The sequence below is a fragment of the Taudactylus pleione genome, unplaced genomic scaffold (assembly GCF_031769625.1).
Source record: "Taudactylus pleione unplaced genomic scaffold, aTauple2 ptg000214l, whole genome shotgun sequence".
In the NCBI taxonomy this organism is placed as follows: domain Eukaryota; kingdom Metazoa; phylum Chordata; class Amphibia; order Anura; family Myobatrachidae; genus Taudactylus; species Taudactylus pleione.
In genome coordinates this window covers 13,597,766-13,618,010 of record NW_028284616.1, presented here as the reverse complement: position 1 = coordinate 13,618,010, position 20,245 = coordinate 13,597,766, and the positions used below count along the sequence as shown (strand labels likewise).

The 20,245-nt window shown below is 42.9% G+C and overlaps 1 protein-coding gene across 3 annotated transcripts in view; it reads right to left on the bottom strand.

The window, feature by feature from the left end:
• The window catches only part of KCNN1 (potassium calcium-activated channel subfamily N member 1), a 138,927-nt gene that overhangs the window by 54,760 nt on the left and 63,922 nt on the right, over window positions 1–20,245 (bottom strand). For all 3 annotated transcript variants that reach the window (XM_088478555.1, XM_088478554.1, XM_088478556.1), the window contains exon 4: window positions 15,994–16,412. In XM_088478555.1, the coding sequence (XP_088334681.1) occupies window positions 15,994–16,412 (419 nt within the window). The remainder of the gene's footprint in view (window positions 1–15,993; window positions 16,413–20,245) is intronic.

Here is a 20,245-nt window from a genome sequence, read left to right as displayed (position 1 = left end):
TTTGCACTAATCAAACCTTACAACCTGAAAAACAGAACAGGGGTAGAAAGATAATTTTCAGATAAGCAAAGTTCAATCAGGATGTGTTCATGCAAGTGCAGGCCAGCAATTATGAGCACACATGACTATGAGGAGGCATATATTGAGCACTTGCTTAAGGGCAGGTGTAAAATAAATGTTGATGATGATGACTTGTCTTAAACTAGAATCATATATTACCAATGCAGAGACGTATGCATTTAACTTACGCCCATTTTGCTACAAGGCCATTTTGCATTAGGCCCTTTGGAAATTGTTCAGTGTTTATTCAACACCATGAATTGGATAAATGGTTTCAGCTATCCATTTTTTATTTTATATTTGTATCTACATTTAAAACAAAAAGACTTATATTTTTAAAGTGTGAAGCAAAATTAATATTACTATGCCTCATTAATTAAGCCTTAACTATATTGTCATTCTTAAGCCACACAATTGAATTATTTTGCTTTCAGTTACTATTTCATTTATTTCATTCTGATTTAAAGAACTATACTTATATTTCAAATTCAGCATTTATATATTTATTAAAACATTGGGGGGAATTCAATTCTCTTCAGGGCGATGTAGCTCCCGTTTTAAGTCCCCGAAGCTATTCAATTGCTTGTGTAATAAACCTGTGACTAGCGGATTTCTACTCGCAGCCTCCTGAGGTGTGAGCAGAAATCCGTGCTAACTAGTGCCTCAGGGATAGTCGGAATATTACCCCGCAAACAGAATTGACTTCTGTCATTTACCTGCTTTATTGTGAAGAATAAATTTGTGTTATTTATAAATGAGCCATTTACGTATTTCTGATTTTCACACCGAGGGTGCTTTTGCTAATTTCTATAATTATCCCCATATATTTACTTCCAGGTCGGCAGATACAAAAGATCGACAGAGCAAAAGGTCGTCAGGGTTAAAAGGTTGACATGTTCAAATGATTGACACACAAATGGGCGACACAAAAATGGTTAAAACCATGTTTATTACGTTTTTTTTAAATTAAAGTTAGGCTTAGGCACTTGGGGGAGGATTAGAGTTAGGCTGCCGGAGGGGACGGTTACGGTTAGGTACTAGGGGGAGGGTTATGCACAAGGGGGTGGTTAGGTTTAGGCACTAGGGGGAGGGTTAGGCCCCAGGGAGAGAGTTAGGGTTAGGGACTAGGGAGAATTAGGCCTAATTACGAAAAAAAAATGGCGACCAATTTTGTATGTCGACCATTGAACCAGTCGTACTTTTAACCCTGTCAACATTTTGTCCCTGTCAACCATCTGGTATCGACCTATTGACCTTTGTATTGTTGATCTTTTATACCATACCCACTTCAAACACACGGAAACCCTATCAGGGAGATATTTACTAACATTGATCAAAGGTTCAAATCTCCACTGTAACCACAGCATCCAATCAACAATTAGCTTTGCTCAGTATTAGTGCATGTTAGACAATTAAAGCACAGGTCTGATTGTTTGCTATGATTTACTTGCATTTTATTTCCACTATTAAGCAGTAAAAGACATGAACAAAATAATATTCACTTGTTATAAAGCAGTCATTCACCTTCAGAGAAGTCCATTTTATTTTGGTCAAATCAGCTATGCACAGGGTCACCGAGAGTAATCCATTCCCCTGATGCTGCCACTTCCTGGGCACGCTGAGTCTTTAACGTTACTCAGCTGTGGTCATGATCCACGACAGTGCCCTATCTGCCATCCCCCAATATCCTAAACAAATACACGTTGGTGCACCATTTCATTTAATTCCAAACTACTGTTCTTTGTAAAGTGAGTGAGCTGATAATCCAACATGGAGTTTCTGTTCTACTTCTAGATCACTCAACTTAGAGAGTACTATTTGCCGAGCTTCGAGTCACATTATACTGTGTTTAATCTTGTTTCATTACAAATTGTATATTTTCTCCCACTAAATTAGTTAAGCCAGCCACAGTAATTAGTTTGTACAGTGAAGAAGTCACCCAACCTTCGCATCTGCAGTCAGAAGGGCAGCCAACATTTAGAAAGGCAGCTACTTGAAATAATCAGAAAAGATCTGTTAGATGCAATTTTTTATATAATTACCTCCCACTTATGTAAAGTACCCAAACAGCTGCAGCAAGCCCTAAATCTTTAGTATTGTTTAGAGCAGTCGTGCATTTAGAAAAAGAGCCTGGAGATCATTTATTGTTAAACTCACAGTTTCTCCCTAGGAGCAGCATTTGTCATTAGAAAGAGGGGAGACAACGGCAGGTTAGGGAGCATGTACAAGATTGGGGCAGCTGGTAAGAAGATAGTATGAAGAGATGTTGGATAAAGATAACAAATGGGGGTAATGAGGAGAGTCATGTAGGTGTTTGCTGGTAAATGAGTTAGGCTATGACAGACTGGAAGATAAGCAGAGCAGAAGAATTAATAGGGGTGTTGGAAAGGGACAAGCATTGAAATATTTTGGAGGTAACTGAGTTGCATTTTTAGTCTCCATACCCCCATTGCTGCCTGTAGAGATACCTATGCACTTGGATTATCACATTGTGAGATCAATGTCCCCTGTAAGTTATTCAGTCTCAACATGAAACAGTTAAAGCAGGTAATATAAAAGAAACCATACTGCACTGCATTGCAAATCCCCTGTGTAATGTAGATTGAGTTTTCTAAGCGCTGCCACATCCATTTTCAAAGTGCAAGGCTTACTGGGAACATACTGAGATATTCCCTCTAAAAGTAACATGTCTCGGAAAGTATTTGGAAAGCGGGATAGGCGTTTCTGCTAGTGCTGTTATTTAAGTGGTATATAATGTATAATAAACGCCAGTCCTATCCTCGGCAGTAGCGACAAACTTAATTGAGGGCCCGCAGGATGGAGCAGTCGGTAAGTAGAGATTGAAGAAATGTAAGGATACACAATTTAAAACTAGCATTGTTTAGGCTGGTGCACATTTACAAATTGATTTAAACTTTCACTTATTTTGCATAGTGGAAAATTTGCACTTACATTTGCACCCTAAAGTTTTAAAGGTGCTGCACTGAGTAAAAATATGGCCATTGTCTTAAAGAAAGAAAAAACTCTTTAATATCAGATAGATTAATGTAACAATGAATGTATATTATGATGCATGGTGTCTGTTCCCGCTACATCACTAGATCACTGCACAATAAAGTACAGAAGCATATTAGCATTTACTAACATTAGTACAAATGTACACTAAACCATTGAATCCAATCAGATTACTTTTAGAAATCTAATTTCCACTATACTGTACTAATCAAAGCTATACTGTCAATTGCTGTGGATTACTGTACTCTTATTCTTTGGGAACTACGGTATGTGAGTAATTCTGACAATCCTGCAGCATGAGAGACAGTCTGCATAACTCTCTTTTTCTTATTCCTTTCATGTCACTGACATTGTTTATTGGGAGTGGCATGGTTCTGCATGCACTGGAGAGGGAGAGAGATGTTCTTGTGGAATAATCCTTTCTTTGATTGTTATATTGGACATAGCATATTACCTAGTTATATAGGCCAAGCTTACCAATAAGAAAATGCCAACAGACATTGTATAGCAATAGCGTTGTTACAGCCAGAGTCGACCAAGGGACCGTAGAGGCTCAGGGGTATATTTACTAAAGCTTCTAAAACAGAAAAGCAGTGGTGTTGCCCATAGCACCAATCAAATTCTGTCTATCATTTTCTAGAATGCAATAGAGAAATGATAGAAATGATAGGCAGAAGCTGATTGGTTGCTATAGGTAACACCACCACTTGTCTGTATAAGAAGCTTTAGTAAATCTACCCCTTAGACTTTAAACAAATAATACAATGTTTTATTTAAACCTGCCTCTAGTGCTAACATTTGTGTTTTTTTATATAATGCAATCAAAATAATATTTTAAATTACAAAAAAAACACCAAAACTATTTAAACTACTTAACTTAAAATCATATGCAATTAAGCTGGTTTGCACATGTGCAAACCGCTGGAATATGGCATACTGACTTGCATGAAGGCGAACTGATTTGAATACTGTTAAACATACACAAACATAGTTGAATCTTTTAAATGTTTAACTGGTTATAACATTACAATTTTAGAATCAATTCACCAAATCTATTTGTTAATCGAACCACAACAGGCTGCTCAATAATTGCGTGTAGCATGGGTAGCTTATAGCACCTTCTTTACTTTCACTGGTGATAAGCCTCCTGCCTAGTAATTGACCAGGATACGGACGGTAAGAGGAACAAAGGTACAGTGGGAAGCTGTGGGGTCTATTTATTAAGCAGTTTTAGGAGACAGAGTGAAAAGTGATAAGGTGCCAGCCAATCAGCTCCTAACTGCCATCTCACAGGCTGTTTGAAAAATGACAGTTGGGAGCTGATTGGCTGGCACCTTATCACTTTCACTCTGTCTCCTAACAGTGCTTAGTAAATAGACCCCTTTATGAGTTGGGAAATTGTTAGGTTTTTTTATGGTAGGCAAGTGCAGTCCATGGATGAATTCACTTCAGTGGGAGTTTGGGAGCGCAAATTGATCAATTGTAACGGAGGCAATATTGCGCGTTAATTCTACAATGTGCGACCAGGGAGAAGTACAACTCACAACTGTAGGTTCAAAAGCAGTTTCCCATAAATCATACTTGCCTACCCTCCCGATTCGGCCGGGAGCCTCCCGAAAATCGGGTGCAGCTCCTGGCCCCCGGAAACACAGGCAAGCCTCCCGGACCCCGGCGATCCATCTGGCCCCCCCACCTGCGAATACAGTATGATCCCCGGCAGTTGGGGGGGGCGGTGACGCGATTCACGTCATTGTGGCCCCCCCACTTCACAATGCCATTAATCTCGGCATTGTGAAGAGGGGGCGGGGTCGCGATGACGCGATCGTGCTGTCCCGCCCATGTCCCACCCCCGTTGACGCGTCATGTTCTGGACCATGCCCCCTTTTGAAGCGGCACGCCCCTCTGCTGAGGACGCCCGACAGCTCCCTCCCCAGATACCTGTCCCACATCATTTACCCCATGTTTGATCATTTTAGAGAAATTCACCAGAAAACTGACCGTATTGTGCTATTTAAATGCCGCCAAGTGCCTGATTATTCATTGTCAGAGGAGTTCCAGAGGATCTGCACCGTATCCCAACATTTTTAACTTAAAAAAAATTTCCCCCACCATTTCCAATGCTCATGGGAGCGAGGGAAAAAAAGTGATTTTGCTGTGAAACTTGAGTTTGGAAGATATTGTGTGAAGATGACTTTTACTCACGTAATCACATTGCCGACCTCAATTCCTGTCACATCGTGCTGAATGTAATTCCCATATGTATTTGTTAGACAATGAGAGTTTGCTGTATGTGTGTTGGGCAATATAAGGGTTGAATAAATAGTGGACAATACAGAGCTGTAAGTATACATTACACAAAAGATTAATGTATTAGGTAATTATTATTGGGGGTGGCAACTGTTCTGTCTAAGATGATTGACCTGGAGATAATAGCGTTAAGAAATTATGTGGCCAACTTAGCGCTGCATTTTTGATCAATTAGATTTGTAACTCTTTCCTGCCAAAATCATTCAGCTTAGAGGGAAGTTGTCGGTGGTGAATGAGATGGGAGCCTCTAGCTACATACCTAGCAGCAGAACATCTCCCTTGTAGGCAGCATCACATGTTAAAAGAGTGACAGAAGGCATTTAATATGCCTAGCCCATAAACTGGGTGAGCGTACACAGCCAAGACAGGGTTAAGAATTTATCAATCTTTTTTTTTACTTAAATAATGTGAAAAAGGGTGTATTAAAGAGCAATTGGAGTAGTTTTCGTAAAAAAACTACTCTAAAGCTGGGCATCCACTATACAATTTTCTGTCAGATATCTGTCCAATCTGGCTGGTTGAAATGAAAACCTGGTAATGTATGGGAGCAAATGACAGTCGATCATATGGTTTTAAACACTGAAAAAAGGACAAAAAAAATTGTTAAATTTGTGTGTTTTAACCAATTTGTCTGAACAACCATTTTTAGCTATTTTCCAGTGTTTGTGAGCAAATGGACGATTGTCATTTGCTCTCATACATTACCAGGTTTTCATTCCAACCAGCCAGATTGGACAGATATCTGACAGAAAATTGTATAGTGTATGCCCAGCTTTAGGGGTAAATTTAATAAGAATCGAGATAGGTCGAGATGACCATCTCGGGTGATTTATTAATTTTTTTCCTGCTTGCAAATTTACTAAAGGCAAAAGTCAGGTGAGTTAGAGAGAGATTTCTCTCATCTCACTCGTAAAACTCGGGTGAGATAGCAATCTCGAATGAAATCACCATTCGCCCAAATTGGAAGTACTTTTCACCTAAAACATACATCTCTCAAATTTACCAAGAATTGGGATAACAAAATTGGGTGAGATAGGAGCAAACTCTCTGTCAAAATCACTTTTCAATCTCGCAATCCCCTGAGCTGCGAGATGGTCAGAAACATACACAAAGCATTGTGATTTGTGTGTGTTTATTTCTGTGAATAGTTAAAATAGGGTTAATTTTCTAAAAAAAAATGACGTGAGCTCCCCCCCAAAAGACTAACCAACCCCGGACTTGCCAGCCAGCCTTGGTTCTTAAAATTACAGAGAAAAAAATGTGTAGGGTTCCACTGTAATTGAAGAACCAGCACCAGGGACAGAGCTGGTTTTAAATATAGGGATAAAAAAATTGGCGTGAGGTTACCCCTATATTTAAAACCAGCTCCAGACCCTTTCTAGTGGTGGACTGATGCCACAGCCAAGGGTGCCCTTTCACCGGGCCCCCCAGCCGCAGCATCAGCCCTGACCGATAGTCAGCCCAGGCCAGGGATCCCTGGAGAGTTGGGGACCCTTCCAATAAAGCGAGCGCTCTGTCAGAGTGTCCGGCTCTGAATCAGGCCCTGAGATTGCAGTGTTTTCTCACTGCAAATCTCGCCCGAGCTAGCAGCCTGCACATATCAGTGAGATATGGGCTGGCTGCTTGTGTTGTACCTGTAAAAAACTTGGTTTATTTTTTATAAAAATAATGTGAGGTTCCCCCCCAAAACACTAACCAGCCCCTGACTTGGCAGCCTATCCTGGTACCTAAAATTACGGGGAACAAAATGAATAGGGTTCGTCCGTAAATTAGGTACCAGCACCAGGCAGAAGGGACAGAGCTGGTTTTAATTATAGGGGCAAAAAAATGGTACCCCTATATTTAAAACCAGCCCTGAACCCTTACTGGCGGGGGGCTGATGCCACAGCCAGGGGAGCCCTTTCACCAAGCCCCCCAGCCGCAGCATCAGTCCTGACCGCTAGTCAGCCCAGGCCAGGGTTCCCTGGGGAGTTGAGTACCCCTCCAATCAAGGGGTACCCCTCTCCAGGGCACCCCTGGCCTAGGCTGATAGCCCGGGGCTATCCCCGGCACCCTAGGACGGTGGGTGCCGGGTTGATAGTGTTAGTGTGTAGTGTAAAATAAATGGTTAAATATTGTCTTTAGTTGTGGAACTATGGCCCTCATTCAGAGCCGTACGCTCTGAGCAGAGCGCACGCTCTGAATGAGGGCCGGGCTCCATTTTCATGGAGCGTCCTCCTGGACGCTCGTATAGCTGTGGGTCACCACCCACAGGCTATACGAGCGTGCTTTGTGATGGCCGCGATGGTCGAGACCATCGCGACCATCGAAATTGCGAGCCGGAGCCTGCGGTTGAGGTTTTCAACCGCAAGCTCCGGAGTGATTTTGGCTCTATCAGAGCCAAAATCACTCCCACTGACATCACTAGTGCGCATGCTCAGTGCATAACATCGACCCACTTGCGAGCGGACAGCCGCTCGCGAGTGGGTCTGAATCAGGCCCTATATGTACCAGCAAGCCTCCCCAGCATGCTGGTCTTTCGAGAACCACAAATACCAGCATGCGGGGCATTATGGGCCCGCTGGCACTTGTAGTTCCACAACCAAAGCAATATGAAAAAAAACACAACATACACTGTGAAAGTAAAATTTTATTATAACATACATGCACACTCACTATCACACTCACTCTCACACATACTCACCTAGTATCAGTAGTAATCCATAGGGGTACCTATAAAAAAAAATCCATACTCACCTCTCCTATGTGTAGTTCACGTCCTCTTCTCCAAGTAGGCATCCATGGGGTTAAAACAAAAAAACGGGTGCTACCGAATCCAAGCCGGACTGAGCAAAGCTATGTGTTTCCAGGAGGAGCTGCCAGCCAAATAGCGGGTATCTCCGTCAGAGCAGCTCGCTGATTGGCTTGTGCGGTCAGCGCGTCTCCCCATAGACTTCAATGAGGAGAAATCTCCATTGAAGTCTATTTGGGAACCGCAACATTGTATCTACTGCTGTAACCACAAGGTTAACCTCAACCATGATTGCTCCCCATTGAAGCCTGGCATAAAGTATTGGGCACATGCCCGCTTATCCCCGTATTCAATTTGGATCCAGAGAAAACGGGACCCGGTGGAAAGGAAGTATCGGAAAAGTCCTGTCAATTTTCGGGAAATCATTCTAGCACCCCTCTAAAGATGTCCTGACATGGGGGATCACTATGCTTACCCCCGAATAGCCCTGCTAAAGGTATTTGGGGTTTTTAAATGGTCTCAATAGGTGCTATTTTGCGTCATTCAGCAAGTGATGAAGAAAACATTTTTGCTTTTTTGCCGGGGTAAATAGGTATTCCCATCAAATTCGGGGTACATGAAAATGGGTGCAAGCATAGTTCAAAGTTACTAAATAAAGCTTTAAAGTGCACAAAAAAAACGCACCTTCAGCAAGCACCTGCAATAAAAAAAAAACATCCCCCATACTTCCAGACCCCCACAGAGGCTATTTCGCTAGTTTTTGAATTTGTACCCCAACATTTTTTTTGCCCATTTTTTAAAAGTGATTTTTTTTGGGGGGTGTCATTTGTGTAATTTTATGTGTTTTTTTACGCAGTTAGCGTCAAGGTGGGTGTAAAAAGGGATTAGGGTGGTCCCTGCAAGTTTGCACCTCAAAACCCCAATTCTGCACTTTTTTCCGCCGGGCATCCATTGCCGATACCTTTCCGCTGGTTACAATGATCAAACTTTTAGCACCAGAGAAAAGTCAAGGAAATTGAATACGGGGATAAATGAAATCGGCGAAAATGACTCCATTGGCAAAAAAGTTTCCCCGAAAACGCCTTTTCGCTCCAAATTGAATACAAGTAGCTTACACATATCTCACTGATATGTGCAGGCTGCTTGCTAGGGAGAGTTGTGCAGAGAGAAATCACTGCAATCTCGGGTGAGATAACTCACTCGAGCTTGCTTACAAATCACCCGAGAATCTCGACCTACATCACCATCGGCAAACTCGTTTAGTCTCAAGTCGCCTGTTGTTAGATTTGGAAGTAAATAAATGAAAAATCACCGGAGTTCCGGCGATTTATACCAAGATGAATCAGTTTGCAAATTGGGTCAATCCCGATTCTTAGTAATTTTAGCCCTAAGCCTTTTAGATTGCAATTTCCATACTTGTAATGGGAAATGAGATCTGCTTGAAATTTACTAAGGGGGAATTGTGAAAAAATACCGGGCGAGAGCCCAAGCAGGGTTCCCCGACTCCTGCTCAGCTCTGACAGGCAGAGCAGAGCCGGGAGTTGGCCCCCTGTGATCAGCTTTGTGGTCTAAACAGACCACAATCTGATCACTGTAATAAAAAAAAGTAAAAAAAAAAATCTCAAACACTTACCTGCAGCCGGGGGAGCGCTGATTGTTGAGCTCTCTCCTCCGGTCAACTGGTCGCCGGGACTCCTGCACTGTGACCCAGGTCAGCTGTCCTGTAAACCGGCATCTCAAATTACAGCACACATCAGCTGACTGGGGTCACAGACAGGGGCCCCGGCTATCAGCTGACCGAAGAAGAGAGCTCACCAATCACTGAGATAAGTGTCAGCTGGGGGAGTTGCAGGAGGGACCGATCGCGCCCAGGGCGGGTAGCACTAGCTGGCGTCAGCGCAGGCGCGGAGACGCTCTCACTGTAATTTTTGCAAAAAATGCAGTGAGAATTGTGCAGTGAGGATTTGAGAGACAGAGCTTTTTTGAAAGTTGTGTGCAGGGACTGATGCAGAGTTGGTTGCATTGTGTCTAAAATGCAGGAGCAATTTGTGATCACTAAGTAAGGCACAGTTGCATGTATATGCAAAGTTACAATTATTGCAAGATACATGCTGATTGTCACTAGTAGCATATGCACCTGGTTTACTCCTGACATGAATCACGTACCATTACCCCAACGTTTCAAAAAAATACGCATTCGCTACTTGGCATCAATGAAACTTCATATACACATCTAGCGTTCCAGCTAGGCTGTTTTAGCGGGGCACGGCGCCCTGCCCTCCTTCTGGAGGGCAAAAAGCACCCTGCACTCCAGAAGGAGGGCAAAAAGCGCCCTGCCCTCACAGCCTGCAGGTGCCATCTTCACCCGCGGGTCGCAGTGTCCCGCGGGTGGGGAAATGTGCGGTGACCCGGAGAATAGATGTCGGACGCATGTGCCCCCACGAGTGACGAAAAGGGGATGCATCTTTAGACACGCCCCCTTTTCAATGGCCACGTCCCCTTTTTTGGCGCACGCACAAAAGTGCCCTTTCTAGCTCCGGTGCCCTGCCTGCCGACGGAGCTAGAGTGAACACTACACATCTAATATGACATAATCAACAACCCCGGCTTGCATGTAAAAAACCCCCAAAATGTAAAAAACATTTGCTTATGCATGGGCTCAAAAGCATAATATTTATCCGAGCAAGGGAGAAGCACCATTCAGCAGCAATTTGCAAATAGATAATCATTAGTGTTCACTAGTGCTGAGGCCTGTCTTTCTCATCATACGCTGTATGGTATCTATGCGTCTGTGTCCTGGTCTGCACGAACACTTTCTTAATGTACTCGGACTAAATAGAAAGGTCCTTCCCCTCCCCATCCCGCCAATCCAGGCCCAGGCTGGAGTAAGTACCAGAATTATCCAAATCTGGATTGATGTATATACAGTCAGGTGCATAAATATTGGGACATTGACAGAATTTTCATATTTTGGCCTCTGTTCACCACCACAATGGCTTTGAAATGAAACAAACAAGATGTGCTTTAATTGCAGACTTTCAGATTTAATTTGAGGGTAATTACATCCAAATCAGGTGAACGGTGTAGGAATTTCAACGGTTTCTATATGTGCCTCCCACTTCAGCGCCGGCGAATGAAGTTTGTTTTTGTTTTTCTGAAATCAGCGCATGCGCCGTGTATCTTCCTGGCTGGCCGCTAGGTCCCCTCTAGGATCCTTGCCCGGCAGAGTGTGAAGGGCTGGGGAGGGAGGCTGCTTCCACAGCCTCACAGGGAAGAAAAGGGTTGGGTTGCTGGGAGCAGGGCAAAGTTTTTTGGTAAGCGGGAATAGATTTTGACGCTTCTCAGTGGACCTTCATCCTAGCTCACTAATCCCCCCCACGATCCCCTCACAGCCCAACACCCCTCACCACGGCTCCAGTCATCACAATCCTCCTCATCACAGCCCCTCTCACTCCCCTCATATCCCCCACATCACAGCCCTTCCATCACAGGCCCCTCATATCCCCTCTTCACAGCCCCTATCACTCCCCCTCATCACAGTCACCTCCATTACAGCCTCCCTCCATCACAGCTCCTCATATCCCCTCTTCACAGCCCCTCATATCACCCTCATCACAGCCCCAGTCATCACAACCCCCGTCATCACAGCCCCTCTCACTCCCCTCATATCCCCTCATCACAGCCCCCATATCCCCCTCATCACAGCCCCTCCATCACAGGCCCCTCATATCCCCTCTTCACAGCCCCTCAACATAGCCCCTCTCACTCCCCCTCATCACTGTCACCTCCATCACTGTCAACTCCATCACAGCCCCTCATATCACCCTCATCACAGCCCCTCATATCCCCTCTTCACAGCCCCTCCGTTACAGCCCCTCATATCACCCTCATCACAGCCCCTCATATCCCCTCTTCACAGCCCGTCCATCACAGCCGCTCCATCACAGCCCCTCATATCTCCTCATCACAGTCACCTCCATTACAGCCCCTCCATCACCCCCATCACAGCCCCTCATATCCCCTCTTCACAGCCCCTCAACATAGCCCCTCTCACTCCCCCTCATCACAGTCATCTCCATCACAGTCACCTCCATCACAGCCCCTACATTACAGTCCCCCTCCATTACAGCCCCTCCATCACCCTCATCACAGCCCCTCATATCCCCTCTTCACAGCCCCTCAACATAGCCCTTATCACTCCCCCTCATCACAGTCATCTCCATCACAGTCACCTCCATCACAGCCACTTACTCAGACTTACCTGCTGGCTCCAACAGCGGCAGCAGAGGACTGAAGGCGGGGAACAGGTCTGGCTGGCAGTGACGTCGGCAGGCCCTCCTGAGCACTGTGCGCGCCTGCGCAGGCAGCTGTGTCACAGTGACAGTCTGCCCTGCGTCACATGACCCGTCACCCGGCCGCTCCCCCTCCGGCGTAGGTCTCAGTGCAGCCAGCACTGCTCGGATCGGATTACCAAAATGACGATCTGCGTCCAGCTGCAGGCCGCGGATCATCACTTTGGTAATCCGATCGCTTCATCGCTCTATAGATGAGAGGGGATGAGAGCGGTCCCTCCTCCCTCTCCAGCAGGGACTCGAGCCTCCGGTCGGATGACTGCCGCTGCACCCTCCTCAGTCTGGCGCTCTACTCGGCCGCGTACCCGGTGTATAGGTCGGGCTGGCCCTGGCTGGGGGGAGGTGGGGACTGCCAGCAAATGCAGGCGGAAGAGGGCCTCGCCTGCTGCTGCAGCGGGAGGAGGAAGGAGAGAGACTGCCAGCTGATGTGTGAGGGGGGTGGAGTTGCCAGCTGCTGCTGCAACGTGAGGAAAGGGGGAGAGGGGGGAGAGAGGAGATTGCCGGCTGATTCGGGAGGGGGCCGCCATTTGCTGCTGCTGCGGGAGGAAGGAAGGGGGAGAGGAGATTGCCGGCTGATGCGGGAAGAGGGGCCGTCATCTGCTGCTGCGGGAGGAAGGAAGGGGGAGAGGAGACTACCGGCTGATGCCGAAGGGTGGAAGTGGCTTCCGTGCACTTTAGGGGGATGTTGGGGGGCCGGCTGGTGCAGGAGTCCGAGAGGAAGGGGGGTCTGCCGGGACCTAGCGCTCATCAGCGCTACATGACAGCTACTGCACCCTGGAGAGTTTCAATTACACACCAACGAGCGGTAAGTTCAAAATAATGCTCATTGATAAATACACACAGCAGTCATTTTCAATGGCTATATGAAGGGAAATAGTGCTGCTATATCACAGCAGACAACATAGTGCTCCCATCAATAACACCAGGAGCTTCTATTTTACATACACAACGAGTTTAAACACATAAAACTTGTTAATAAATGGAGGCCTATATGTCTCATTTAAAAATGTGTGTTGTATTTATAGTTTAGGCTTTTAAAAATATGTAAATGTATGCTATGAGAGAGGAGTCTTTTCACTATGCTCCACTTGTAGCCTGTAAATATCAAGACAAAGAGCTAGCTGCACAAACAGTTGTCAGTGTTTCATTACCTCTATAAAGGCAGTACACTGCTTTACATGTTATGTATGAAACTTTGCACAATCTGGATCTTTAATTATATTTTTCTTTTACAGGAAATTTTCTGAAATTTCCTTTAAATGAATATCACCTACAGGGATGGGAAAAACTTGCACTTAGAAATCCTGGAAATATGACCAGTTGAGGGAATTTGTCTTGGGGAGAAGGTTGGGAAACTCTACACTGAGTATACTAGATCAGCAGGACCAAGCCACAACCATAGATGTAATGGATGTACTGTAGGACAATGAAGGAAAGACAGTGACATAAAAGGGACAAGAGATTTCTCAGTCTTACGGAAAATACAATAATGCAGTCTGTCTAACACCTGCAGGTAATAAAATAAATACTTCTGTGACAAAAATAAATCTAAAATATTAATGTTTTGGTCTCCAAAATTAGTTTAGGATTTGGTTGGTGACACCCTAATCATCCACTGCTGCTACAGAGAAAGATACAACTGTGCCAGCTCTCATACTAGGCTTCCTTCCTGCCAGCAAGCATAACCCCTTTAGCGCTCTCTAAAGGGGTTACGTCCTTTTTGGATTTATCTAAGATTTTTTCATTTCGGTATTAAACACAGCTATTGCTCATTACAGTATAATAGCATTCACACTGAGAATGGTTTATTTGATAGATATTAATTATTTATTTATTTTGCACTATTTGGTCATGGTATAATCATATTTTATTCTTCCCTTCAATACAGTGTATTTGTCTACATGTAATGGTAAGAAATAATAGTGATTCTTAGGTAATCGTACAGATATATGTTTCATAGAAACTCTCCTATAAATAGTATACTTATGGAGAAATCCTCCTTAGCTTTATATACTGTGTACATGTAATCAAATTGCAACACATTTCCCATGTGTACTCTACTTAATGTAATTAGAAGTCATTGATATACTGACATACTGACATAGTGATACAGTAGGTCAATTACCTGTAAAGGGTTTGCGCACCTCCCCCTCTTTAAATGCCATTCCCTGCTTTTGAAAGTGATTGTCGCAACAATTTTAGAGGGGCATTCATTGTTGTAGAGGGAGGCACATAATTGGTTGAAATAGCTTGCAACCAATCATATATCATATTTTACGTCTATGAACACGCCCTCCTCTTTTCACCGGTCTTTCGATAATCCTGTGAAAAGCAGGGATCAGCATTTGTAGAGAATTACGGTGTACAATTGCTTCAAAAATAATTATTATGCATGTTTCTAAATCCTGTATTGAAGGGAAATGTATTTTGTCTTTTATTGTACAATATTAAGCATTAAGAGCAATCTGCTTATACTCCCAACTATAGCTCCTGTTAGCAGATGTACAATTTTGTGTGTTAAACAGAATCACCTGTTCCATGACTGAAATGGTATTGAAAACTGACTTGACAAGGGCTCTTAAGGGCTGCACTTCTGCTGTTCTGATTAAAGGATCTGCTTTCTATTTATTAAACAACATTTTCCTGAAAAACAGATCTAAGAATGTCACAATTATACTTGTTATAGGAGAGATATGATTTCACTAAATAACATTCTGCAGCGTGTCTGCTCAGTTGCATACTCCTGGATTTCCTCCCTTATTTTCCACTTGGGAGAAGTGCATCTGTTTAGGGACACACCCTCCATGTACCACTTTTACGACCGTCTTCCCTATCTGTACCTCCACAACTACAAATCAGCAGCCATTCACCTGAGACATGAACATATTTAAGAAAATAGAACTGCCAGTGCTGGAAGACACACACCTCTTCTCCTAGATGCATGCACAGCTAGGACTTGTGGGGTCCCTCACCACTGTCAGCTCCATTCTTCATATCAATGCTGGTACATAGCCACCAATGGGTACATGTACTAGATGTCACTAAAGAGTAGGGGTAGGCTAAATGTCAGTACAACAGGAAAACATTGTCAAAATCTGGAAATCATTGTGCACCCACTGAAATAAGACATACTGGAAGGTGTGACCAAAGAAACATTTCGGCTTCATGAGTGACCATTGCGATATAGTTAATAGAGATTATTCTACTTGTTCAAGAAAAAAAGGGACTTTTTCAAACTCATAATTTCATACTGCTGCCAAATGAGCCCTTTCTTGTAGCCAATCATAGAAACACAGGCAACTACAGACAGCAGCATACAGAAAAGGAACAGCAGTGGCATTTCCATAGATAATTTAAAGTGATCTCCCATAATTATATATTTTTTTATTTTAGAAACTCACCCTGCAGGATTTTATTAAATGAAATGTAAGCAAATTTAAAGGGAAAAAGCATGCCAATCTCATGCTGAGGGATTTTGCTGTTCACTAGAAAATCCAGCAGAGTGGCCAAAGAAGTAGAGGCACTTACCTCTCACACACTCGAACTGTCCATGCCGCAATGATCCAGGACGAGATACTGAAAACCAGAAGAACAGTGCCCGGGCAGATGGTCATAAGTGTCTTCATTACAAAGCGAGTATTGAAATTGATCTTATTGAGGGCACCGATGCTCCTTGAAGAGGCATCAGTGAAGAGCTTGCTATGAAGGAGCATAACTCGTCCAATTAGGTATAGCCTCAAGAACATGGGGATGGATAAGATGATGTCTATGTCAGCATTGGCTACAGAGGTGGTATAGTAGAAGGCCAGACGGGCTGTCCAGGTAAAGGAGTACTGTCCAGGAATGGGATGGATGGCACAAATAGTCAACTCTAGGGTGATGAAAAATATCCGTTCGTAGGTCATGGCTATTCTCCAATCATCCGCTCCATTGTCCACCATGAAAAGCTAAGACAAAGAAGAGTTTAGGCCATAGAAAAATTAGGATATATAAGAGATGGAATAAAAAGATTTTGGCACTCATATAAAAAAAAAGGGTAAATGGGTAAGGAAGTATTTACAGGGTAGAAAATTCTGACCACTCACAATCTAGAACATTTAAATGTTAATACATTTTCAGGAAGAATATTAAATTTATCTGTACTGTGGAGTAGATGTATGAAGCTTTGGAAAGTGATAAAGTGGACAGTGATAAACGACCAGCCACTCAGCTCCTAACTGTCATGTTACAGGCTGTGTTTGAAAAATGACAGTTGGGAGCTGATTGGTTGGTAGTTTTTCACTCTCCACTTTATCACTTTCCAGAGCTGCCCCTGTATATTTAATTGCACAACATTAAGTATTCCATATGGCATGTTGAGCTAAGCAGCTTGTGGATGTCAAGGCGCACTAAACATTGAACATAGGTTGATCTAATATGAAAAGGCATTCTGCAACTTTCACAAATACATATTCAATAGCTTCTATACTAAAGGGTAAATTTACTAAAGGTCGATTTCAATCGATCTAACTAGATGTTGTTTTTCTGGAGATAAATCACACATTTATTAACAGACAATTTTTTATCTGGTTTTTTAAGTGTTAGTAAATGTGTGATTTAGCCCCAGAAACACTTCCATTGCAATCAATTACATTTCACTAGCTCAGCCAAAGTGGCAAGCAAAATAATCTTTACCCAATTTGGCTAAATACGTGAGACTGAGCAACCAGATGAAAAAGATGTATATAAGTGAGAGCAACCAATAATCCCACATACTAGCAGAGTCATCACCCAACCTGATTTTATAATTAGCCAAGATTAATATTTGTTTTAGCACAATCATGCAGCAATTCAGGACTAATCTGGTGTAAAATTTCAAAACTGGGGATAAAATTTGTATCTATGAGCAGGTTAACGGGATGTCTGATTTGAACAGTGAAAATGTCTTAACCTTGATTAAAACTTTACCTGTAATATCTTATATCTTAACATCTGGTCAGTTAATATTGAATGGTAGATTCACTTTATCTATTATTAGGATTTACATGAAGATCAGCCCATGACAAATAAATGCAAGAGAGCAGATAATGCCAGGATCACCAAATGTTTCTCTGTACTATAAGAAGATGCAATTACCTAACCCATAAAAGTAAATGCTGGTGTGCAGGGATATCATACTGACAGGGGTCGGGTAAGTATGCTTACACTGCCCCCCTTCTCACCCTAACCCTCCGTTCTTGTAGCCTATGGGCAGCACAGACGGTGTAATGGTTAGCATTACTACCTCACAGCACTGAGGTCATGGGTTCGATTCCCACCTCGGCCCTAACTGTGTGAAGTTTGTATATTCTCCCTGTGCTTGCGTGGGTGTGCTCCGGTTTCCTCCCACACTCCAAAAATATACTGGTAGGTTAATTGGCTCCCAACAAAATTAACCCCAGTCCGTATGTGTGTGTGTGCATATGATAGGGAATATAGACTAGGGAATAAGCTCCACTGGGGAGGCCAAATATATTTTCTGTAAAGAGCTGCGGAATATGTGTGTGCTATATAAATAACTGGTAATGAATGAAATAACCCTAACCCACCCAGCCCCACACCCTAACCCTCCACATTAGTGCCTAAACCTGTCTCCCCTCTTCATGCCTAAACCTAACCTTTCCCCTTAGTGCCTAACCCTAACCCCCCCCCAAAAACCTACTGCTAACCCCAAAATTAATTCATTATTTGCTGACCTTGGCAGTTGCCACACCCACTATGATGCAGTCACTTCCGCACCCCCATCCCAATTCCAAATTTCCAAGTGTTGGAAGATATGTCTTTTCCCTTTTAGAGTCTGTAAGAATAACTTACTAAACACGAAAAAAAATATATAGAAGAGTATTTATTATTGCTGATTTTTTTTCTGAATTGTGAATACACACGTGCCTGCCAACTCTTTGCCTTTGGGAAGTGCAGGGACTGAGTAGAACAATTTGTGGGACTGCAGTCCCAAGTTGTGATGAGTATAACAACAAAAGTAAAAAAAAATGCTTTAAAGTTATGTCTGCTATCAACTTAGGACCACTCTTTTAATCAGACTTATAATTTATGACAGCATTGGTGCTGTCTTCATTTCATGTATCATACTAATATTTTACAATGGTCAATTTCATACCAATATTTCCCATAAAAAATTCATCTGGTTGGTGCATTCTCCAAAGAAAGTACAGACCAAAGCCCAAACCTACATTTTGCAGGGTAAATAGACTCTATTGCCCTCAGCTTAACCATGCCCCCTACATACAACCCCCACAGCTTGAAACTCATTTAAATATCTCATCCTGCAGCACAAACTCTAATGTTTGCTTGTGGGACAATATAAGGGTTGTTTCTGCAGCTAGTCTCGGCCTTCCTATCTGTAGCAGCAATGTCTGATAAACTCAGAGCCAATACTCTCTCACAATCACCAACTGACTCTAATTTGTAGGGACAGTCAGGGGTTTTTAAGATGTATCTCTGGAATTTTTATTTCCTGGAAATGCTGTTTATTGGCAATATTGACCATTTGCATGATACAATTCAACATATATACTATATTGCTTGCCATAAACATTATAGACCTTTTGAAGTGTACCTTGGTTTTGCACTAACGTGCAATGAATGTCTGCCCAGTGCACATTAAGGTATACACCGCCTCTCCACAAAATAAAAAGGCATCTTGATGTCCAGAGGTAGTTATAAATTTCCGAATGTTAAATATCACAAAGTCCAACCTATTACTACTTTAGTACCAATCCTGTCAATTGATTCACCCAAAATATTGCTCGGTTTAGTCTTATTTATGGCTTATAGGGGTGTGTGTTGTTATTTCTGGTTCCCATGCCATCTTCCAGAGGCATCAGTCAGGCTTTGACCAGTTGGGGATGGTTTTCAAGGAAATAAGGCGGACCCCATTCTCTTGGTTTCCTTGTTAAAATGACAAATCAGATATTGCAATTGCTACCTAGCCTTGGGGCATCCTTTTCAATATTTTAAGGTTATAACATGGTCTCCCTGATATAAAGCTGGCCACACACTAGACCAACTTTCATCCAACCAGCCAACTTGTTGATTGGTTGGAATTAAAATCTGGTAACGTATGGGAGTAACTGATGATCAGCAATTTGCTCCTAAATGCCAGAAAACAGATGAAAATGGTCGTCACACAAGTTTGTTAAATGTTTGATCTAAACTATTTGTTCAAACAACAGTTTTGGTCCATTTTCCAGCGTTTAGGAGCAAATTGCTGATTGTATTTCTTACCAGATTTTCATTCCAACCAATCAACTAGTTGGCTGGTTTGACAGATAATCTTTAGATGTGTGGCCAGCTTAACTGTAGGATTGATTGAGGATCACGAGGGGAAAGCTGCCTGCTTTTCATTTTTGTAATGTCTGTTTATTACACAGTATATTGCGTATGACGTGTTTTGTCTCTTTAAAAGTATAGGACCAGATCCAATCTTCATCAGATGCAAAAAATCAATCTTTTCTGGCTTGCAAATAGAAAAAACAGCACTCTGCATGGCAAGGACACCCCTGAATATGCATACTTCATCTCATTACAATAATATCACTGTACAGAATGCATATGTCCCACCACAACGCCAGACTATTGAATAAGTACAATCTAACTGCTTATTGACTTCTGTTGGCCAATGCAAATTTTACAATTACAGATGTGTCCTCATACATACATCTAGCCTCCTTGCATGTTAAATATCCATTCTATTCATACCATTCAAATCTGTCTTATTCACACAGCAATGCGAATATTTAGC